Raw genomic sequence first — 24,238 nt, 5'->3', positions numbered from 1 at the left:
CAGCAGCTGCACCTACATCAGAAATTTTAGCTCTTGAAGAGGCCTTGGCCCTCTAGTCTGCTTTATAATATGAGGAATGAGATAGTCTTATATTTCTAAGTAAATTACTTTCTTCTTAATGGAAACACCTTATGGGAATTTGATGTGAAATCATTTTGGTGTTTGAATTGCACTTTCAATTTAACTGATTGATAAATAATTTAAAATCTAAGTAGATTGGTAAGCTGTTAGCACTTACTGAGATCAAGCGTAGTGTGCGGAGGTCAGGCATCAGGTCTCTGGTTTCAGGTCACTTCCCTTATCCAGCTTAATCAGATACAATGTAGATGAAGTCTCTCTTCTGGAAGAAAAAGGACGCATTCAGAAGGAGCTACAATAGTGATCAGGGTCTAGAAGCAGTTGTTGCAATTAAAGATGAAAGAAATTTTGATTTACCCATAAATACAAGGTGTGATTTGATTAAAATCAATAAACACTAGTTGGAGAAGTGTTTCTGTTAGTAGAAATCTTTTGTATTCAAGCAAATAGGATAAGCAACGCTCACTCTGGTTCACTGGTTTAGTTTCAAAATGGAATGAGATAGTGGGAGTTCTGGAAGTTCATTCAAGTGCCGTAATGTTGCCATTCTACTTGTTTTCACCAGGTTGGGGAAAGCTGTAGAGTTCAGAGTATTAATAAAAGGATACTGAGGTCATGTCTGCACCACACAATAGCATGGGACATAATGAATCCCTAACTGCTCCTGGATATTTAGACACAATAACTGCATCTGCGGGTGCTGTGCCTGAGCAAATTGGTTCTGCTTGGAGGCAGGGCTTACTAAGCTCTGTGACAATGCTTTCATAATGTTGCCAGTCTGGTTTAGGACCCTAAATGAAATACTGGTTTTGTACTTGACCGTGTAGTATACCAATATTCTGAATCACTTGTCACTTGCTCTCTGAATCATTAGGAATTCAAAAGCATAACTATATGATGGTTATTCAGAGGACTATAATAAATCCACTATATTTGTCTGATCAGTTCAGATCAACAGCCATGTGTAATATTATGACTCCAGCAAAGACTGGCACCTGATAATTAGGAACACACACAGCTATGTTCAGTGAGGAAACAAACAAACAAACAAAAACAAACCTAAATAAATCCTCCTCTTGAAGCATGAGATTAGATTACTTTTATTTAATTGTGCTCAACGACAAATTTTACTGCTGCCTGTAGTGCTGCCAAGGTCTGATTTAAGGTCAGGAAGCACATTTGAATAGAAGCTATTAAATGTGCAGCTACGGAGACTAAAAACATGTAGTGATTAAGAGTATCTAAGATGTTGGAAACATAATGAACTCCATATAAATATAGTAGTTCCAGTAAGTGAACTTCAGTTTAAAAATGAAAATAAAAATTAACCAGATAAAAGTCATTAACTTCTGTTTTCACAGTTACTGATATTTGTACATGTTAAGAAATAAAAGTAGACAACATCAACTGCTACCAGCAGCTATTACTTTTTGTCCATTTAAGGAAAGAAATTAAAGGCTGAATATATCATACAGATAATATTCCCCCTCCCTATCATGCCTCTAGAACTAACTTCTCATTGTAGTCATTTAAATCATGGTGTAGATAGGAGATCTTTCCGTGGCAGTGCTCCTGATGATCCCCTAGAGGGGATAAACAGATACTACTGTCACCTGAAGCCTTCTATCTAATGCCTTGTAGAGGGAATTCCCAGAAAAGGAGAAAAAAAAATGCAGCTGAGAAAACACAGCTGCAAAAATGATGTTGTAGCAATGTTGCTCAATCAGATACTTGAGAGAAAAACATTCATTGTACAAGTCAACAGTATTCTCCTAACACTTTGTAGAATAGAAACTGCTTTCATCAGTATGTAAACATACAATCACTTCTACCAACAAAAAACATCCTGGCAGGTCTTAGTTTTTCAAGATCAGATTCTTGAGCTTTTTAAAATCTGTGTCTACTCATTTATATATCTATTATATAGTATATACAATATACTATGTATATAGTATATATATAGTATATATATCTGTATATTCATTTATATATCTACTTTCTCAAAGAGAACACTGCACGTTACCAATACTTTGTTGGTGCTAGTTTCCATCTCATGTGTCTTTAATATCTATACTCTACACAAGAACTTACAGCAAATGAATTGCTTTTGCTTGCAAGAATTACACTGTTTTATGAATCACCTACTGGCACTGCTTAGTTCTTCATTAACCTCAGCCAGCAGGGTGGGGTGGGGTGAGGAAGGACACTACAGGCGCTCAACAGTAACACTGCAAAACCACCTAAAACAGAAAAACCTGGAGGCGACTAAAAAATGTGGGAGGAGGGCAATTATTACCTAAGCTAGGCTTGCTATACCACTACAGACTCTTGAAATAACCCTCTGAATTTGACTCCAGGGATTACGTAAGGTAACTTAAAGAACTTGATTTTCCAGAGGTCAGCTGGATAGTAACATCCAAATAGAGGTTTCAAGTTTTACATCTATAATAGGATTGCCAGTGAACAACTCAGGCAGTAACCCACTGAGAATACTGTTAGCTGTACCATCCTAATGCATGTAATCCTTTTTTTGGCGCAGAAACAGCTGAGGACTGAGGAAGCCAAAATAATTCAAGAGAAAGCTGCCAAGATTAAAGAGTGGGTAACATTTAAGCTGAAAGAGGTGAGTCTACAGTCTGCTGCCAAGTTTCAAGGCCTATGGGTATATGCAGTGGCTGCACTGCCTGTATGCTTTTATATAGGAACAATGGTCTGAAGACAGACAGTCTGCCAGAGTCTTTGAGCTTCTTTTCCCCTACCAGTGCACACATTCAACTGCAGGACTAGAGTTACCCCTCAGGGCTATTTTACTGATTTGGACAAACTAGGAATAACTGCTAAGTCACTAGTGCCCAAACACAGGCTCTGAATAACATCGTTTCACTGATTAAACACAAACAGCTTTTCCAGTTTTCTTCTACCTTTCCTCCATTTTGAGGTTGCAGTTTCTGTATTTCTTCCTGACAAAGTAGCTGTAATGCAAATATTACCCTTTGTTCTTCCACAGTTTTCCATCCATGACACAACAACATCCCTGTTGCCCTACTACCTAATATTTTTTCATACCTACCCTCTCATGTTTAACCATCCTGTAGACATAGACCTGCATTTGTGCCCAATCCAATTCAGTGCTCTCTAGAGTAATGAAAAGGTAGCAGTGGGTCATCACTCAGGTTTAAAGCTGTTGTACTCAAGCTTATCCAGTCTTTCCTTCTCATTCCAAAAGAAAGCCATGCATTTCAGAATTTAGACCAGAAAGAAATATAAAAAAAAACTCACTGGAACTGAAAGTAGTAGTCTGTGTGAGCATCAGTTATGCTGAGATGCTACCTTGTAAAGTCATTAGATCACATCTGTAGTTATGTGCTTGAAAGTTTTGCTGCTTCTTTAATTCACCTATATGAGGCAACGTAACCTACATTATTGACTGATGTAACCTAAGGGAAACACAGAGGTTGACTTAGACCTGCTGTGAATCCAGGACTATACATCCACACTGTGTCTTTCTTAGCAATAAGATCACACCACTGGTGATCCCAGGTGCACACCATACACATGTAAATGATCGGTGACTAAAGAACTTAGCATCTACACTGCAAATGAAGTACTCTAGAACGAACAAGTGAAGTTTCAGCCTTGATTCCATTAAAAACAAAGCCCCTTAGGTGGTGCAATTGTTGTACTTAAGATTGTACACTGATAAGCTTCAGACAGAAACATTGCTCATCCTATGAAGCAGTCAAACTGCTTCTGACAAATTCTTTAAAATACAAGGCAGAGTATCATTGAAAATACTATTAATTGTACACAGAAGGAAAAAAAGAATGACTTACACTCTGGCTGTGAAACATTCTTTCTAAGGAAATAACCTTCACCTAGAAGACATTCTCCCTTTAGAGACTAGCCCTTAAATGAGCCCGGGGTGGGGGGAGAGGAGGGAAGGCAACCCTGGGTCCACCCCTTCTGGTCATGTGGGAAGTACACTTAAACTGTTTGCACCTGTGCTTCCTAGGCCAGCCCTACTCTTCCACCAGGTGCTCAATCACCAGTTGAGGCCATGATGTAACAATTCCTTTACAGACGTAAGGCAAAACTGCAAATGTAAAAAGTTTTTTTCTTTGGTCCTCTGGAACAGGTGGGGATCTTGTTTTACACACACAGGGTGAGAGGAAAAATGCTGTTCCTGGGTAGTAGTTATTCAACTGTCTCTTTCATAACAGTTATTTCTGCAATGGGAATAAGTGATAAAGAACAGCAGAAAACAAAACTAAAAGATCTATCTGAGAACAACAGATGGAATAGACAGAGGCTATTTGAGGAAGTGCATCAAAGTGTAAGTAGAGCTGCAGAGGAGGAGGATTTCAAGGTGACTGGTGGAATTCACTGATTTTTTCCCCATTTTCCTGTTCAGATACTTGAATGTAAGTAAAGTTGAAAAACTGTTCTGTGTAGAAAAACACAAATACATACACATTAAGCATTAATTTTCAGTTTGTTTTTTTTTTTTGTTTGTTTGTTTTTTTAATTGTTTCATAGCTTGAGCTAGAAAACTACCACCTGAAAAACTGTAATCAGAGGCTGACTGAGCAAATTGAAGCCCTTCAGGACACATTGCAAGGTAATTGCATTCACCTGGTGTTGTAGCCTACTAATCATCTCAAGAGTAGAAGTCAGCCTTACTGGGTTATATTTTTCACTTTGTCAGAAATGAGCACTTACATCATTGAACAAGAAATACAGTTGTTCTGCTTCTCAAAGGGTCTGTTTTTTAAAGAGGAATAACATTGTTTAGCTGCCTTAAAATACTCTTATTGATTTTCTATGAAGGATTGAATGTAGATTCCCCCCCTTTTTTTTTTTTTTTTTTTTTTTTTTTTTTTTTTTTTTGCCACTGAAGTAAGCCAGTTTGATCCTGAGTTAAAAGCACTCCATAGGAAAATATCAGTGGTGCAGGATAGAAACCTCTGAGGTGTTTCACTTCACTTTCTCATGTGAAGCACCCTCATCTTCAGAGGCCTGCTGCCTCTGCTGACACATGAGTCGAGTAACTGAATACTGAATGGTCAAGGCAGCAGTGGTCTTATAAGCCTTTCTAAGTTATGTTCTTCTGTACAATCAGGTTGGGGTGAAAAAAACAGTTTATGTTGCTTGCACTTCTGTGGTTCTTGAAGGAAGGATAGAAGGAGATCTTTGGTCTCCATGATTTGAAATTAGCACGTTTTGTTGCAACACATTTTAAAGAGGAAATTATTTACCATATTCTTACATTTTCTTCTTCTTCTTTCCTCCACTGTGCTTGGTTTGATCATCTAAGACATGATCATTTTCAGATCTTCATGGGGCGTGCAGACAGGGGGTACTTCTTTCCTGCAGAGGTCTCTTTTTGGCATTCACATTACTCCACAGATAATAGAGCAAGATTCCTTCTAAATCCCACCATGTTTCTAGCTAAATGCTTTATTGACTGGGTTTTTCTCATCCCCTCTGGCTCTAGCTGTTTACAAAAAGTGAATGGCTGGTAAGCCGCGTTAATAATCTGGTATTAAGTGTTCCCTGTAGCCCAGTGCTCTGGGCAGTAAATAGTTCTACCCTGTCCCCCACTGGTCTCAGTGTGCCAGGCTAAATTCAGAGGCCCCTGCAGAGGGACAAATCTTTTCACTTGCCATTCTAATACTAAGAGCTTTTTCTGCTTCATCTACTGTCACACCTAGCAAGCTGCAAAAGTATCAGTATTATTTAAAATGAATGGCCTTTTTTCAGTCTAACAAAAATGCATGTCAGGCCTGTATGTTAGGAATAGCTTTGTTAACATCCAGTTTCTTGTGACTCAGTTGCTGAGGTCGAAACAGCTCTAATGGCTGTCTTTTTCTCTGTTGTATTTCCAAAAGTGGGTTTTGGCCTCTCCACAAATATCAACAAATCAACAAATATTTATTCTACCGTTTGCTCTTCCCTTTGTTACTTTGCGTCTTCAGTGTATTTTTACTTATACTTAAATCTCTCTGGAGTTTAAACAACACCTGTAGCTCTGCGCAGCTTTACACAAACTCTACTGCATGTTATGGGTTGCAGCTTTTCAGTAAGGCAGTATATAAATGCTAAGGTCAGTGAAAATCACTAAGTGATTAAGTGACCACATCCCATCTTGCAGGAAATTGTGTATATAATTTAGCTAGACTTCCAGAAATTTCTAGTGGTCTAGAAAGAGTAGTTGAGAAGATGAGATGTGAAAAAATGAAATGAGGCTTTATCACAACAAAAGATTGCAGTGGCAAAGGAGTAGACTTCTTCTAGGCTTCAGATTAACAGGGGGAAAAAAAAAAAAAAAAAAAAAAAAAAAAAAAAGGAAAAAGAAGCCACCAAAACATGGATGTGCCTGACCCAGGGAGATTCAGGGAGTTTTTCTTCCTGATCTTCTTTCAGCCTTGCAGGAATGTTGGCACAGATGCTCTGTGATTGAATTGGAATACATCCCAATTTGAAGAGACCCACAAGGATCACTGAGTCCCACTCATGGTTCCACATAGGACTACCCAAACTCTATGTCTAAGAGTCCTGTCCAAATGCTGCTTGAACTTTGTCAGGCTTTAGATCATGACCATTGCCCTGGGGAGCCTGTTCCAGTGCCTGACCATACTTTGGTGAAGAACCCTGTCCTAACAACCTCCCCTAATACAGCTCCATGCTGTTCCCTTGGGTCCTGTTGCAGTCACCAGAGAGAAGAGATCAGCACCTGCCCTTCCACTCCCATCATGAGGAAGCCTTAGGCCACCATGAGGCCCTCCCTCAGCCTCCTCTTCAGGCATGGCTGCTCCCTGAGGCTTGTTGTCCCTGTTATAATGGTACAGAAGCAAGACTGAACCTATGACATGGTTCCATGTGGTCTTCTTTCTTAAGCTTAGTGCTAGAAAATAAAAGTCTGAGTTTGTAGTATCTTGTGGGATACCACAGGAGCTTGCTACAGTGAGCAAGAGGAACAGACAATGTGCAGGGCTTTAGCATAGTTTTCTCTGGTAAATAATATCCTCTGCTACTTGAAGCTGTATCCATACTTTCTCATCCACTGAAGTTCTCATTCAGTAGAAATTAATGGAATTGAAGACAAAAGATCCATGTTAACCAGAATTCTAGGCCACCTAGATTGTTTTTGACAAAACATTGTGCAGACAGCTGTAAATCTTTCTTATGTCTGTTCAAGAGAAGAGACATGAATATGGATAAGAGTAAGAAGTAAACAACTACATTACTGGGTTAAACTGAAAGCTTGTCTAGGTCAGTATCTTGTCTGAGGAGAAAAAGTAAACAACAATAAAAAGCAGGCAAATAAACAATAAAACCTGCAACCTTCTGTAAATTTCAAACACACTGCCTTCTAATTTCATTAGGTATCTCTAAATTCCATTTCTGTAAGAAACTGTGATTGATCATTTCCTATTCATCTTCTCTGTACCATTCTAAAACATTCAATGCTTCTGTTATAACAGTCCCTGTGGAATGAAAGAGTAGGAAGACTCTACTTAGAACTTAAAACTGCAGAGGCTGTAGTTCTAGTTAGGTCAAAGTCCCTCCTCCAGCCAGTTCTGATATGGTTGCTACTGAAATACAACTGAAACAAATTACACTTGCAAGAAACATTTCTGACAGTAAAGAGTTTGAATGTCCTAACCATGTATTCTCCTTCATCATAGATATAACCAGTGTTCCTCCTTTGGAGTCTCCTTGGAGGTGTAATTCTCTGAAGCCCGGAACACCACAGCCCTCCTACCCTGAGCAAATAGACCAGAAATCTAGGCTCCTTGCACCTGCTTTCAGACAGATGTGTCAGACAGGATCAACCAATCCTGTCCTCTCAACAACAAACATAGTCCTGGCCAGTGACAACTTTACTGAGAATGGAGAGAATAAATCTCTGCTTTCCCAGAACACGTTGAAGCTCTTGACTGACCCATCAAGCTGGAATCTCTCCACAGAGAAAGACGTGTTCCTGGACATAAGCTCAGAACACAGGCTAAGGTGCTCTGACCCCACATCACTGGACCCTCCAGCTGAGCCCACAAAACCCCCTGGGGCTTTGACTTCCCAGTCATCTTTAGAGGGTAATCATAGCACTGTGAGCACCTTGAAACAAGTGGCTTTGGACAGAGCCAGCTTCCCTGATGATCTGACTGCCAGGTTCCACTCCCACTGTTTGGATTCTTCTTTCTCAAGAGAAATAATGAGCATCTTTGAGGGCCATCTGCAAACTGCTGAGCCACCCCTAACTGTGTCATCATCTGCTATTACAGCATGTTCCATCTGTCCAGAGAGACAACATGGGCTTGGCACAAGTATGACCTTTCCAAAAATACGAACTCCCAGTACACCAAGAGACAGTATCCAACTAGCCAAAAGACATTACAGCCAACCACAGTCAGGTACTAGTTCCTCCTGTCGTGTAATGAGCTTTGAAGCTAGCACCTTCCAGCCCATAAAAGATTCCTCAGTCTGTCAGAGGCCAGTGGAGGAGACAGACATTGATGATGCAGTGCTAGAGAAGATGGAAACAGAAGGTGGCGTCGTGAGGGAAGAAGCTGGAATGTGCGAGATTAACCACTTACCTACAGAGCAGAGAGAAGCTTTGAGTTGTAAGGATGGCATCCTTGAACCAGGAGGTAAACCTCCCACACCACCTCTGCACAGATTTCCTTCCTGGGTAAGAAATGCAGGGACAACAGTCCAAGAGGTGCTGTTCATCTTTGAGAGGTGCCCAGTAGTTAAGCTAGAGCAGCTTTCAGTCTCAGACAATTGTTTTCTGGTGGCATAGATTCCATTTCTGAACCACTTCTTCTGACAGTTTCAGTCGTGGGGCATGCTACTTCCACTCTGACAGCTTTCTTATTCATTTCCCTTTATAAGGAAAAAAAGAAAGAAAAAAGAAAAAAGAAAAAAAATATCAGTCAAAAGTAGTTCTCAAGATAGAGACAGGGAAAAAAATGACAGTTAAGAAGTGCTGCAATGTGTTTCATCCTTAAGAGCCATCAAAATTCAATCCTCAGTTCTGTTTTTAATGTTTAGTTCAGGTGCCTGTCCTTTTGCTGATCCGTTCTTTTCAATTTGCCTTTTTAAAGGAATAGACAAACAAGTGGCTTATTGAAGGTGCGAAGTAAAACACTCAGTGTTATTTCTCATGTTTTATAATATTTTTTTCCATGAAATCTTAACTTTTGATCTTTGGATGTGTCCTTTATGACATCAGTTTGAATCCCCATATAATGGCAGCTGTTTTTCTGAAAGAATCTCTCTGTATCCAGTCCACAGTATGGAAATGTGTTGGGAACAAAGCTTGACAGCATAGCAAAAGAAAAGTTTAAGAGAAAATCTATTATTTTCTCTTCAGAACGGAGTCAGGGGAGTGCATCTTAGTGCAATGTTGCCATTGTTCATATTAAACATTATATTAATATATTAAATAGCAGATTAAACATTAAGTGACTTGGATGAATTGATAAAACTCCTCCTCAGCTAGTTTTCTGCTAATATGAAACTGAGTAGAGTGGCTGGGTGCTGTGCTGCTGTTCAGAAGGATCCTGACAGACTGAAGAGCTGTGCTGTGAGGAACCTCTTGAAATTCAACAAAGGCAAGTGCAGTATCCTGCTCTTGGGAAGGAATAAACACACTGCGGTCTGACCTGCTGGAAAGCAGCTCAGCAGATATGGACCTGGACACCAGGCTGCCGTGAGCCAGCAGCGTGCCCTTGTGGCCAATAAGGTCAGTGGTATGCTAGGATGCATTAGGATCAGCACTGACAGCAGGCTGAGGCAGATGATCCTTACCTGGCATACTGTGCTGTTGAAGCAAGTCCAGTGAAGGACTAATAAAATGGTTAAAGGACTGGAACATCTCTCCTACGAGGAAAGGCTGAGGAAGGTAAGTTCAACCTAAAGAAGGCTTGGGGGATCTTGCCAATGTCTGTAAATACCTGAAGAGAGGGTGAAAGAAGATGGACCCAAGCTCTTTGGTGCCCTGTGATAGGATGTGAGGCAGCAGGCACAATCTGGAACAGAAGATTCGAAGATTCTGTCTGAACTTTGTGAAGAAGCTCTTTTCTGTGCAGGTGACGGATCACTGGCACGGGCTGCTCAGAGGCTGTGGGATCTCCTTCTTGTAGACATCCAGAAGCAGCCTAGATGTGGGCCTGAGAACTGCCCTCTGGATGTCCCTGCTGGAACAGGAGTTGAGCCTGATGGCTCAAGAACACAGAGGTTGCTGTATCTAAGTCATGGGTTTATCAAGATCATTCTAGGTGTTTCTTTCATTCTCTTATCAGAGAAGGGAAATCCTTTGCAGACAGTGGCTCAATAAATTATCCTGTTTTAGAGCTGTTCCTGATTCATTTTAATGCACTGTTTATAAAAGAGGAGGAAAAAAAAAATCTATTCTAAGCTGTGATGTATTTACTTATTTACAATTTTATATATGTATTTCATTTTGCAGTTGTCATCTCTAGCACTCTTGTCCACCAAGTCTGTTGTGATTTGGGGAATTACATGTATGCACATTTCCACTAACAGTCATTTACCCAACATCACGGAACAATTTTTCTTGGAGGGCCATTCCTTCCTGCCCAAAAGGGATATGTGCTCCTGTGACAGGAGCACTTCTTTTTTGCAGGAATGGTGTTTTTGTCTGACCATTGCTGTTCATGGTATTGTATTCTTCCAGGAAAGTCGAATTTATGCTGTGGCCAAGTCTGGCATGAGGTTGTCTGAAGTGGCCACTGTGAATGACACTTCCAGCTGCTGTAAGTTCTAGACAAGATCTGTCCTTTGAGGGGGATTGTAGTGACAGTGTAGGGACCTGAACAACTAGCTATTGACATTTCTTCATTTACTTGCCTATTTTCAAAGTAAATTTGATTTAATAGATAATCATAACAAAGAAAGAAAGGGCAATGACTGCTGCTGGGCTGTTTGAGCCCCTATATTCAGTAAAATCCTCAAGGGATTCTGTTATCTCGCTTTTACTGAAACTGTTCTGCCCCTGTGTGTCTGTGACCTGCTTTTGGTCACCTAATTTCACCGTCACTTTTCCTTGTTTGTGAGCCAGGGAAGGTAGTCATGAAAAAGATCCCATTGAAGCAGGGAACAAATTGCCTATTTTGGCTCTAACCTGTTCAGAAATGGTTCACTCAACTGCCATCATACTATGAGGAGCATGAGGGGGAGTGGAGTGGGGGTAAGATGTGTTACAGGCTAAATGAAAGGAACACTGCATCTGTCTCTGATAGTATTATGTAATAAGTAACACAACCTCTAGGCTTTCTGAAGCCAAACAGCCCAGGATGGCAGTCCTCCATTGTGTTCCAAGTGGCTACACAAGGTACATGCATATACATGCATATACTCTTCATTAAAACCTGTTTCATTTCACCAGATTGTATTTTTTGTTCTCTTGTTCTCTCTCTCTGAATTTTCCCAGTTTCAAATTTCTCATATTCAGCTTCTGGACCATTTACCTGTCTCATCTACAGAAATATCACAGTTCCAGTCTACACTACACTGAAGGGGGTAAGGAGTTATTTCAGTCTTTCCTCTTACAAAAAGCCAGGGCTACCACTAGTTTGAGAGAGAATGGACTGAAGCTGTGCAGAGAGGAGAAGAAAATTAAAGAATGCTAAGAAGGACTGGAGATCAAAAGAATGTAGAAGGAACAGGAAACAATAAATTTATAAGGAAATATAGAATGCTGCAGCAAGTTTTGGTACTGGAAGTTGCAGCTTGCACCATGAGGCTGTAGAAACCTAGCAGTGATAGTAGTTGTAGCCTAGAGAGTGAAAGGGTGAAAATGAGGAGGCCTGAAACAGTACTGGTCAAAGCAGTGTGAACAGGGGTTGTCCTGGAGAAACTCTTCCCTTACATGCTGACCATATAGATCTGTTTTCCAGAAAGCCACACAGATCAGCAACGTGCCTTTCTTAGATGAGTCTTCAGGTTCTGATGATGATTGTGGCTCCAATGCCAGCTTCAGGAATTCTGCTGCTGGACCTGAAAACAGGAAAGCTAGTGTGCCAGGCAGCCCTCGTGCAACAAAAAGAGGTAAAGTGGGAATTTTGCTACTGAGCAGCACATGCGGTCTCCCCACAAACTGTCCTGAACAATGTCATCAGTGGCAGACAGGCAAATGCAAGTTCTCACAGCATGCATGAAGACATCAACAGCTACTCAACAGAAACCTGTCCTCTTAGATGGATTTTACTGCTAATAGCTTTCTATCCAGACAATTGCTAAGCTAAAATGATGGGATGGATTATTCCTCAAATTCATCATACTGTGGAGCATTGATAGCTTTTCACAGAATCACCAAACTTGGAAGATCATCTAGTCCAACTGTCCACCTACCATCAATATTTCCCCACTAAACCACACCCCTTAGTACAACACCTAAATGCTTACTGAGCACCTCCAGTAATGGTGACTCAACTATCTCCCTGGGCAGCCCATTCCAGTGCCTAACTACTCTTCTGAGAACTTTTTCCTAATACCCAACCTGAATCTCCCCTGTGCAACCCGAGGCCGTTCCCTCTTGTCTTGTCACTGTTACCTGCTAGAAAAGGCTGACTCCTGTCTTGCTACATCACTACCTACAACTGTTTAAAGGGAGGTTAAGGTCTCCCCTGAGCTTTCTCCAGACTAAACAATTCCAGTTCCCTCAGCTGCTCCTCATAAGACTTGTGCTCCAGACCCCTCCCTTTTAAGACTTCTCCTTGTAAACAAGTTAAAATTGACTCATTAAAGACTTTTTTTAAAAAAAATAAAATAAAAAATCTTTGTCACTTACTGATAATTTATTGACAAGTTAACAAAGCTTTTTTTTTTTTTTTTTACCTTTAAGAAGCAATAAGTAATTTGTGTCCTGGCTAGGGCAGCTTTCCTTTTCTGGAAAGGCTAAACTGGATCCTAGAGTAGAAAATTCATTACAATTTGCAGTCAGTAAAGTATAACCTCATTACGTGTAGCCTTAACATTTGTTGTGATGAGTAAACAATGCCCACCAGTGGTGAAACATCTACAGGAAACTTGTCCTACTACAAAAAGAATAGTCTCAGAAGTTTGGTGAGCATGCTTTGAGTTTCCAACTTCTGGTATGTTGCTGAGCAAAGAAACTTTAATGGTGGACTCAAGAATCTTTTAAGAGTGTACGGTATCAAATACATGTTAAACCTGTGCCTGCTTCTACCTAGCTATAACTCTAATTCTTTCCTTTGTTTTTAACAGGTGTTTCTATGTCCTCAGTGAGCTCTGAAAGTGACTATGCTGTCCCTCCTGATGCCTATCCCTTGGATGGTGACTATTCAGAGCCAGAACACAAGCTACAACGGACATCATCCTATTCCACTGATGGTGGAGTTTGCACTGTAAGAGAGAAGTATAAGCACTGAAGGTCATATTCCTTCCTGATGATCTGTATTGTGTTTCTGAAGTCATATCTTCCTTTAATGACAACCTTATACTTTTATGACTAAGCAAGATTGGAAATTCAAAGGAAGAAGAAAGGATAGTAACTTTACTTCATCATCATGTTGTGGTGATTAATATTTATAAATATCTATTAGGAGTTGGGAGGCAGATGGATGTGGCCAGGCTCTTCTCAGTAGCCTGTAGCAATAAGACAAGTAGCAACAGCCTAAAACACGGGAAGTTCCATGCAAACGCATAGAACTTCTTAATGGTGAGGGTGATCGAACATTGTTGCCCAGAGAACTTGTGGAGCCTCCTTCTATGGAGATATTCAAGATCCATCTTAATGCCTACCAATGCAACCTGTTGTAGGGGACCTGCTTTAGCACAGGATTGGACTCAGTGATGTCTTGAAGACACTTCCAGCCCCTGATGTTCTGTAATTAAAAATGGCTCACAGCTTTAGCAGTTTTGGTGGACTTGATTAGCCATTTAAATGAGTTAAACAAGTATCCTTAATGTGAGAAGAATAACTTACCTGTACATTAGTTTCACAAAACTAGAACAAATACCCCACTAGTTTTATGTTTTTGTTGCCTTTTTTGAAGTTTTAATTAAAAAAATTAGAAGTAGCTTTTTTACTATATATATATATATATTACTATATATGTATAAATATATATATAAAATATATATTTTATAGGTAGCTCAGGCAAGCCAAACAGTTGGACCTCCATGGTCTAGGGCTTTTTTCAAGTTAAGTGAAGAGCACTGACCTTGGATGGCTGCTAATTCCATCTGGCAGAGTAAAGAGAAATGTGAAGAAGAAACAGCAAATATCTGAGCTCGATTTCATGCTTTCCTTTGTATTTTGAGAGGTTCGGGGTAACCCTGCTGTGCTCTTTTACCACCAGGAACCCATGGAGAAATCAGGTTACTTGCTGAAAATGGGCAGCCAGGTGAAAATGTGGAAAAGACGATGGTTTGTACTAAGAAACAGACAAATCATGTACTACAAATCTCCGGTGAGTCACAGAGATACTTACCTGTGTGAGGAAGCATAGAAAGAAGGCTGGCTGCTGAACTGGTTCCAGGCAGACAGAACATACAGCTTACCACCAAGAGAGTTTTGTGCTTTACTCACGTGTTCAACTACAGATGATTTGCTCAGGCAGGGAATCTTGTTGGAGACGTAGTTTCTGGGAGATGGAGGGCTATTCACAGACACAGGCATTTGATGCCTCTGGTTGACTCCATGTAGATGACTGAAAGAAGGCATACTGTTTGGTAAGGTTTAAGATGATAATAAAGAAAAATACCAGGAGAGCACAGTATTTATCAAGTTGTTATGTGGGGCTCTAAGAGGAAAAAATAAAAAATAAAATTAAAATTAAAATCTTTTACTTGAGAGAAAGCTGAAACATTTTAATTTCACAGCCTTTCAAACTGATGAGGAAGTGCTAGGAAAGTAAGATACAATTTAAAATAGGTTCTCATATGGAACGTTTTCCCTTACAAAGATCAATGAAACAATATCAGGAGAACACATTCATTCAAAGATTTTCATAACTTGGAAGTATCCTAAGTGAAGTTACTCTATTGTAGTTCTAGAGAATTAATTTAGGAATATTCACCTCCTCTATTTTTTTTCTTCTTTTGAACAAAGCAATTTCCTACATATATGCATAAGGCAGGAATAGGAAAATAAGATATAAGAAATAATAATAAGAAGAAAGGAATAGCTTACCCTAGCCTAGAGGCAAGAATACAGTGAAAAGTTCCTAGAAGGAAATTATCTCCAAATAGAGATATTTTCCCCTTGACTACCAGCCCTTAAATGAGGTTATGGAGGGGTGGACCCTGGGTTCACTTCTTCTGATCACAGAGATGAATTGCTTTCAGCTGTGCTCCCAGGTCAGGCCACCCTCTTCACCAGATGCTCAATTACTGGTTCAAGCTGTGATCAAACATTTCTCAGACAGTCAGAAACACTGATAAAGTATATTTCCAACTTTTTTTCTCCATCACATTCCAACAGTACAAAAATACACCCTAATGCATAATGAATCTTTATTTCCACTACTGTGTCTGCCTATCATGGTTTACAAGTAAATTGCACATATGTAACGTACATACATAATTTAATTCGCACAAAGAATGCAGACTACCACCAGCTATAGACCAAATTAGCCATGGTTCTCTTTAGCCAAACCTTAAAAAGTTCCAAGGGCAGAAATTCATTAAATTTGGGCACCTATTTTGAGTTTTCTTGCCTTCCTAGTAAGAAAGTTTTGTTGCTGTTGGTTTTTTTCCTTAATGTCTAATATGAGCTTCCAAAGACACTACTTGTTTCTTTTACTCTTGCTGTATAGTCTGTCACTGCTAAGGAGACTTATTTCACTACTGTAAAGGGATCACGCTGTTGTCTTATTTTACCTGGCAATCTTCAACTTCTGTCTTTTCCATATTTCAATCTGCACATGAATTTGTTTAATGCTTTATTTAACTACTTTGAGACCCATATAATTTCTTCCTACTGAAAAAGTCGCTTGCTTCTCTGTCCCCAGAGTGATGTTATCCGCAAACCACAAGGGCAGATGGAGCTAAATTCCTCATGCCAAATTGTCAGAGGTGAAGGGTCCCAAACATTCCAGGTAAGCATTGCTTTTTCATCCTGCAGGTAACCATACACTTGATGTCTGGGTGAGTGAGCACTTATTTCAGGCAGAGTGGTACTGTACATCTCAACTGATAAGAGCTAACTTTGGCTCCTATTTCCTGGCACAAGACAGGCAGTTTTATAAGTAGTGGGGAAACTGTAACCCAAATACACCCTTCTGATGTTGAAAGAAATTCTCCTTTATTTGATTTTAGACTGTAGCACTTTCCTTTTTGCAACCTGAGAACTTGCAAACTGCAAGTTACAGCAACTAAAACCAGAGAGCACGTAGGGTCTCCTCAGCAAGACTCCTCTCACAAGATCTCCAGACTGACTTTACATGTGTAATATAGTGACAGATGCCACTACCCATGACAGAAGCTGGACCAGAAGCTAAATTCTTAAATTCATGGCTTCTTTCTTCTTGGATTGCCAAACCATTTAATACAAAGTGAAAGCAGAGAAAACAAAATTTCTGCAGCAATCTTTAAAATGAAAAATTATCAACACCAGCGGGGTCACTGTCCGGGTTCTCCCTGACCTAAGAAAGTAGCTGCTATCTCAGGGACACCAGATAGTAAGGGCAGAGAGGGGAGAAGTACAACCTGATCTAGCTGTAGGCATCCCTGTTTGTTGCAGAAGAGTTGGACTAGGTGACCTTTTAGAGTCCCTTCCGACTAAACTATGACCAGCACTCAGAAGCAAGACGGGATGAGAGACAAGTAAAGCTGCAGAGTCTAAGACTAACAGCAAGAGATCTCACAGGAATTTGTTATCTATCTGAGTTTCATGTCTTTCAGCCAGGCTTGGAGTTTTAGCACTTTTTTTCTTACACAAAAATATCCCTCCTTAACTGCCAGAAAATAAACAAAAAAAAAAAACAACAAAACAACTAATGGGATCATGAAATTCATCAGCTAATGACAAGATTGAAGGTACACAGATTTATGCTTCCTCATTCCTCTTCCTTCCAGCTTGTGACAGAGAAGAGAACCTACTTCCTGACAGCAGACTCTCCCAACATTCTGGAGGAATGGATTCATGTCCTACAGAGTATCCTTAGAGTGCAAGTGACCAGTCCTGTTGGAGTTCCTCATAGTGATGCTAAACCCACTGTGAAAGGTTGGCTCACCAAGGTAAAATACTACTTTTGACTTTATTCAGCTTAGTTCAGTATTGACAGAGTACCAGCCTCTTGGTTGCACAGTAAATGTCAGCAAGAATTTAATATTTTAATATTTCCTAGAAGAATAGGAAACAAAGAAAAGTGGCAGTAAACTGATGTTTGTCAGAGATGAAGGTTTACGTAACGATAAGGAACGGGACAAACAAGGCTGCCAAGAGATACTGACTTTGTCAAATAACAAAGTAATAACAAATATATAGTTTATGTAGGTTTTCTTTCAACATAAATCACAACATTTCATAGCTTAATAAACAAATACGAAGAAAGCGTAAAGCTTGTCATTTAACTGATTTGAACTTGGTGATGTAGGAGAGTTTTAAGGACATAGTTTGTATGGTTTTAGCAGAGGATTTGTTTCCACAATAACAGACTGCAATCGCATTAGCACAAAGCACAGAGGCTGGAAATTATTCTCTTTTATGGCATTTCCATAGATTGTTTCCACAGACACCTATGTCCCATCTACTTAGGTGGGATCTAACTTCTTGCTTTTGGAAATGGTGCCCTGTATGTTTTGGGAGAAGCTTATATTAACATACAACAAGTACTATAAACAACATTTAATTGAAAATGGAACTTCTATAAAACTGAGGCAACAGTACCGCTGACATTAAAAATATTATGCATTTCCTTGTCCTCCATATAGGTCAAGCATGGTCACTCTAAGCTGGTTTGGTGTGCACTGATTGGAAAAACGTTTTACTATTATCGAAATCACGAGGATAAGGTAATTCTTGTTCTTGAACAACATTGCAAAGAAGTAGCAACAACAGTATGTAATGAGGAAGGTCAATCAATCAGCGTAATGTTCTTCTGTTTCTAGAAAACTTGGCCCAGTTCTCCATTATTTTTCTAGATGACATTTTAGCTTATCAAGGAACACTGGAGTTCAAACTTGGGATCAACCTCTAGAGTTAGCACAGTAGATATCCTCTGTTTGTCTGAATCTACCAGTTTATGTCATTTAAACATACCTATTTTCCAGTAGTATCCAGAAAGTCTGACCACAGTCAGAACCTAGTGGCTCAAGATATTGGGCAGCTGACAATCAGAAAGCACATCCCACACTACAAAACCTACCGTACAAACATAACTAATGAGAGAAAAACAGTAGTTTAAGGGAAAAAAAACATTCTTTTATTTTCATACTCTCATTCTGACCTGCAGATGCCCCCAGAAGAAATACAGTAGGAGTAATACCAGAGTGTGAAAGTACTTTAGCTCATGGAGGAACTTCTGTAGAAGTATGAGATGATGTAAATATTGTTGTTAAGCACTGAATTATAGTTCACCGCTCACATATTACAGAACTGCTAACATTTTGAGATAGAGCCTCTTTTCCAATGTTCCCTGTCCATAGAAGATCATTAGCTGGAGTTACCTAGCTTGCCTCCTCCTTCTAGTGTCCCTTAGGGCACCTGCCTATGCGTGAGTCCAAAGTGGAAGAAGTAGATCGTTCCTGTGACTCTGATGAAGATTATGAAACAACTGGTGGAGGACTTCTCTCATCCCACTGCACTTTGGTGATTCACCCACAAGACCAGAGTCCCACATACTTACTCATTCGCACAAAACAGGAGAAGGTATGAATGATGGTCTTTTTGGAGAGCAAGAGACTTTTTGGTATCAGACAATGTATGGGGAATAAACCTCTGTTTTAAAACAAGACTGATGTTGTCTCATATTGTTTTCATCCTCATGCCTAGAATACCTGGCTGTACCATCTGTCTGTAGCAGCTGGTAGCAGGAATGCCACAGTGGGCACATCATATGAGCAACTCATTGGAAAACTGCTGGATGAAGAGGGAGACCCTAGTAAGTAGACAGCAACCTTTTTTTTTTTTTTTCCACTGTAGCTAAACATAAGGAAAAGTAATCTAAATCTTCAATTTTAATTCAATCAGAGATGAAAAAAGGGATTCCCCATAGAACAGCATATGATACAGCGCATTTCACCCTTCCACAATAACATCTTGGGAGAGAATAGGCATTGTAATGAGACAGCAAGTCTGTAACAGTGTTAGATCTTTTATCAAAGCATCTGAAACTTCTGTAATATTTATTCAAATAACTGAAATTTTGTCATTTTTGGTTTTTACTTCTGTATTTGTTGGTCCTGGTGTCCCTTTTGTGGGAACCTTCACTGCACAAACACGCTCTCTCTTTTCTCATCTAAATACGCACACACACATACATTTGCCTTCAGATCTGTTTTTCTGTCCACACGTATAATTCTTAATGTCTACCTCTATGCTCATCTTTTTCTCCTTGTCTTTGGTACTTGCTCATTCACATACATTTGTGTACCACGTTCTCAAATCATAGAATTTTAGGGGTTGGAAGGAACTGTGGGGACAAACAAGTCCAACCCCCCTGCTAAGAGTAGGTTATGTGTGTATCAACATGTACGTTTGTTCTTCATACTCCTTCCTGCACACTCATATGTTCCTATACCAATCTTGCTTACTGTAGAATAGTAATTTGCATTAATAAAGTTCCTCATAGCGCGTGACTGTCCCGACGGTTTGTATCTCCTTTTTGAACATACAACTGAGCACTTTCCTACCAGAAACCAGCTGACAAGGAGTTCTGTGTCTTGCATGGAAGTGCTGCCTAACACTGCTGGTGGCCTCTTGCTCACAGGAAGCATTTCCAAGATGAGCCAAGTTGCCCCAAAGATATACATAGCATTGTGCAGTACTGCTTCCCAGTATGTTTTGCCTCCTCAACGAGGCTCCTTTTCAACATGAGGACTCTTACCTGTCTTCTGGTTCTGACAATGCATGTTCTTGCCTATCTGCTACTTCAGATTCTCCACTGTGGAAACACCCTATGTTGTGCTACAGTAAAGATGGGCTGCACATGTCCCTCACCACTCTGCCATCTGAGGCTTTGCAGACTGAAGCTCTGAAACTTTTCAAGGTACTTAAAGGGACATTATGTAGTTTTCAGCTATTTTGACCAGTTGCTGGGGCAACAGCATTGGTCATATTGTTGTTAACATTTACCATCACCCTTGGTTGCTTTAGACAGGCCTACTGGGTCATTCAATTACAGTCAAACATTAGATGCCATTCACTCTTTAGTAGTTTAACTTCTCCTTATAGAGAATATGAAGCTAGAAGCAATGTTCCACACAGGCTTCGTACTTCAAACTTAGCCTTACCTTCCTCCTTCCTCTCTAACAGCTGGACCAAAGAAATCCTTGTACTGGCAAATTCAGCTGTGGGAGTAAGACCAGTAGCAAAGCCATTGAAGACCTGATTCATAGAATTACAGAATTGTTTGAGTTGGAAGGGACTTATAAAGGTTATGTAGTCCAACAGCCATGCAACAAACAGGGACACCTACAGCTAGTTCAGGGCGCTCAGCACCTGGTCCAGCTTGCAAGATCTGTAAGATCAGAACTAACACTAAGTAATCATAGCAAAGTAAATCATGGAGATGAAAGGCAGGAAACACAATTTCCTGATTCTCCTGATGAATTCTGAGCCTCTCTGGAGAAGGAGAAGTGAATTTTCCAGTTACTACAACTGTAGAAAGAGATGGATAAAAATATCTAATATTATATATCTCCTTCTTTCAGGTTTATTTAGAAGAATTAATTGTCTATAACATGTTTGGGGAATCTGGGTAGGAAAGTATCAAAGAGTCACTGTATTAACAGCACTGATTAACTTCCCCACTTTTCAGTCCTGCCAGCTGTTCATCAATGTCCCTGTGGAAGCATCCTCTATTGATTACCACGTGTCACTCGCCCAGACAGCACTGCAGGTCTGCCTGACACATACTGAGCTGCAGAATGAAATCTTCTGCCAGCTTGTCAAGCAGACGAATTGCCGACAGCCCCAGAACCACTCAGTCATTCAGGTGAACTGTTCTTTGTCAGTCCCACTCTGTAAATATCGATGCTATTGATAATATTGATCAAGTGCTAAAGGTGTGCTGGAGGAAAGAGAAATTTGATACTTGAACTGCGTATCTAAAATGGTCACTCCCTAAAGCACTACTCACCATCCAATTTTCTGGTTTCAATATTCTGTGAAAGGCAATAGATGGGAAGTACAGAACAAGAATTATGACTGAGCTTCATGTTCACAGTGCTGGCAGCTCCTGGCTTTATGTGCTCCTCTGTTCCTGCCCCAGCATCACTTCCTTTGGTACGTCAAGCAGCATTTGCAGCGCCATGCAGACCCCAGGTAAAGGCTGCAACAGCTTTTTCTGTTTACCTAAGATAATTGCCTTTTGCATCTGCTACAGATATTGATGGAAATCACTTTGTAACTCCTACCCACAAAATAAGGTGAGGAAGGGGATGGAAGGTTGGTAATGATATGAAGTTTTTCCTCTTCAGCCATCCACATTCATTTCACCGGTTACACTAGACTACAAAACTAGCAGAACTTTCTGCAAATATAATTAGAGCTACCCAGGGCTTTTTTGTTTGCCTCTTGTTTTTGCTGATGCAACTGATTCCTTTTATTCATAGTTACAGACTAAATTCAGAGTGAGTTCTAGGTGATGGCATTCTTCTGTCAGGTTAGCTAACACTGACAGTACAAAAAGAGATCAACTTGGGGAGACAGAGAAAGCTATAAAAAAAACAAGCCTGAAACACATTCTACTATTGTTTGTTGTTACCATTTTATGCTATGAAATAATTTTTAGGGCTAGGAAAAAAAAACAAAACATGCAGAAGTTAGGTAAGCAAATTTTGCTCATAGTCTCCTACAGTTTAGCTTAAGTATAGAGTAGCTGCTAAATGAGATTTAGATTAGCTCCTCTTGCCTGGTGTTAGGAATACTGAAGTACTAACAGAGCGCAGAAGGCTGTTTCATGATAGCTAGATGCAGATATTCTTCCAGTTTCACACAGCATACAACATGCTGAGATGTTTATGCTGCTTTATTCCTATGGTTTATGTTTAGGCAAGACCTTTATTCTAAGTATTGCTTTTTATGAAAGTGACATCTCTGACGCTCTACAAGTGGAAGAAAAATTGGGCACAGTTCTAGGTAAGAAGATGCAGTGCTTGTTCAGGATCACTTGGGGAAAATCTGGGAGCCAGAAGCAGCAGCTTCTCATTGAAGCAAGATTCTCCCTTGCGAAAAACACATTACTGGGGAGCTGAGTAATATCTTGGTGCAGCAAAAACCTGGAGCTCCTGACTTGCGTGTTACTTGAAAGGGTTTAACTACAATTTTAATCACACACTGAACTCCTGAAGTCATCTTGAATGGATTTGCCCTCCTCCCTTTTCACCTACAAAGTGGTGGAAGTTCATGAATCCATATAAATCCTTGGCTTGCATTCCATTTCAGAATTTATTCACTGTCTACATTTTAAACATTTTTCCTACAAGTGTAATTGACCATCCTTTCCTGGCTTTAGAGACACTTAAATCCTTTTGGTCCAAGTCAGTGGAGCAATCTCTTCGCTATGCAATAAACTGATTGTGTTAGTAACTGTCCCTGTACTGTACTGAACTAGCAACAAATCTAAGCTCGCCTTGAATGAACAGCCTTTGTTGACTGGCAGAGAGATGAAAACCTGTAGTTAGTACAGTCATGAAAATTGATAAACAAATTTTATATAATCCTCTTACTGGAGCTAATTCATTATAGTGTATGATTAGTTCTTATCAGGACTTAAAGTGATAGTAACTAAGTTCTTCTGGTATGATAGTGAGCTTAAGAGTGAACTGCCTGGTCTTAGTTCAGTGAATACTGTAATGTCAACAAGGTACAAGAGAGGACATTCCTATGCTGTGTCAGGTCCAGCTAGGAGCAGAGAACATTCAGGTGCTCCCCAGAGAGCTCCCTGTATACTTGAATTTCACAGAGCTGAGGAGATCATGTTTGAGTTGCGACTTTTCACCTGAGCTAGTCAGTAGAGATCAGCTAGGATATCTACACAGAGATGTAACTCTGAGACAAATCTTGAGGAATGCTTTGCTATAGCACAGGAGTAGGGGAAAAAATGATATATTTAAAGCATATGTTTGTGACTTATTTCTGTCTCTCTCCCTGCCTAGGAATGAAATAGGCAAGTATGCCATCTACTGCCAGAGATCATTGGATCGCACTGTGCAGACTGGTGAGCGGGAAGCCAAGCCCTCAAGAATGGAGATTGTGTCCATCCTGCTGAGGAATCCCTACCACCACTCACTCCCATTCAGCATCCCAGTGCACTTTATGAATGGAACCTACCAGGTGAGTCACTATGGTTGCATTTCTGGGCACTAGAGAGGTCTGTGCCATAACCTGCTTCCTTCAAACGATTTGTTGGCATCACGGTGTTTACATGTCAGACATTTAGAGACAGGTACTATTTCTCTTCCTTGATTTTAGCCAAGAAAGGAATCCAGTCCCTTTTCTTTTAAAACTTAGGAAGAAAAGATAGCTGGGGTGAGACACTGAAAGTGTCTCAGTATGAGAAAGAAGGCAGTGTTAGGGGAAATAACATAAGTGCAGTCACTGCAGCTGGCAGTCAATCATGATACACTGATCTGTAGAAAGTTAGGTTTCATTAGTTGTGACACTCAGCATCACGCTTTTTGAAAGTTATACTAAATTAGCTCCTATTGCATCACAGGTTGTAGGTTTTGATGGCTCTTCAACAGTTGATGAATTCATCCAGCGGATGAACCAAGAGACAGGAATGCGGAAACCATCCCACATGGGATTTTCTCTGTTCACAGATGATCCATCTGGCAGGGATTTGGAACACTGTCTGCAGGGCAACATGAAGGTAATTCTTATTCCCCTCTCCGCTAACATCTCTACTAAATGGCTACTAAATTTTTCTTAACGCAAGAAAGATCAAATACACGTGGATCTTGCCTACCTTGATTAGTATTCAGAGATGAAATATTAACT

At 40.1% G+C, this 24,238-nt stretch overlaps 1 protein-coding gene across 1 annotated transcript in view; it reads left to right on the top strand.

The window, feature by feature from the left end:
- The window catches only part of PLEKHH1 (pleckstrin homology, MyTH4 and FERM domain containing H1), a 48,827-nt gene that overhangs the window by 13,678 nt on the left and 10,911 nt on the right, over window positions 1-24,238 (top strand). Inside the window, exons 5-22 of the mRNA XM_072338655.1 lie at window positions 2,618-2,701; window positions 4,615-4,696; window positions 7,767-8,770; window positions 10,781-10,859; window positions 11,537-11,625; window positions 12,003-12,153; window positions 13,333-13,472; window positions 14,430-14,540; window positions 16,083-16,169; window positions 17,149-17,310; window positions 18,007-18,087; window positions 18,764-18,943; window positions 19,067-19,175; window positions 20,170-20,282; window positions 21,054-21,230; window positions 21,462-21,559; window positions 23,395-23,572; window positions 23,955-24,110. Of these exons, the coding sequence (XP_072194756.1) occupies window positions 2,618-2,701; window positions 4,615-4,696; window positions 7,767-8,770; window positions 10,781-10,859; window positions 11,537-11,625; window positions 12,003-12,153; window positions 13,333-13,472; window positions 14,430-14,540; window positions 16,083-16,169; window positions 17,149-17,310; window positions 18,007-18,087; window positions 18,764-18,943; window positions 19,067-19,175; window positions 20,170-20,282; window positions 21,054-21,230; window positions 21,462-21,559; window positions 23,395-23,572; window positions 23,955-24,110 (3,081 nt within the window). The remainder of the gene's footprint in view (window positions 1-2,617; window positions 2,702-4,614; window positions 4,697-7,766; window positions 8,771-10,780; window positions 10,860-11,536; window positions 11,626-12,002; window positions 12,154-13,332; window positions 13,473-14,429; window positions 14,541-16,082; window positions 16,170-17,148; window positions 17,311-18,006; window positions 18,088-18,763; window positions 18,944-19,066; window positions 19,176-20,169; window positions 20,283-21,053; window positions 21,231-21,461; window positions 21,560-23,394; window positions 23,573-23,954; window positions 24,111-24,238) is intronic.

Source organism: Excalfactoria chinensis, chromosome 5, assembly GCF_039878825.1.
Source record: "Excalfactoria chinensis isolate bCotChi1 chromosome 5, bCotChi1.hap2, whole genome shotgun sequence".
NCBI lineage: Eukaryota > Metazoa > Chordata > Aves > Galliformes > Phasianidae > Excalfactoria > Excalfactoria chinensis.
Note: the sequence above shows the minus strand (reverse complement) of the source record. Positions and strands in the feature narration are given on the sequence as shown.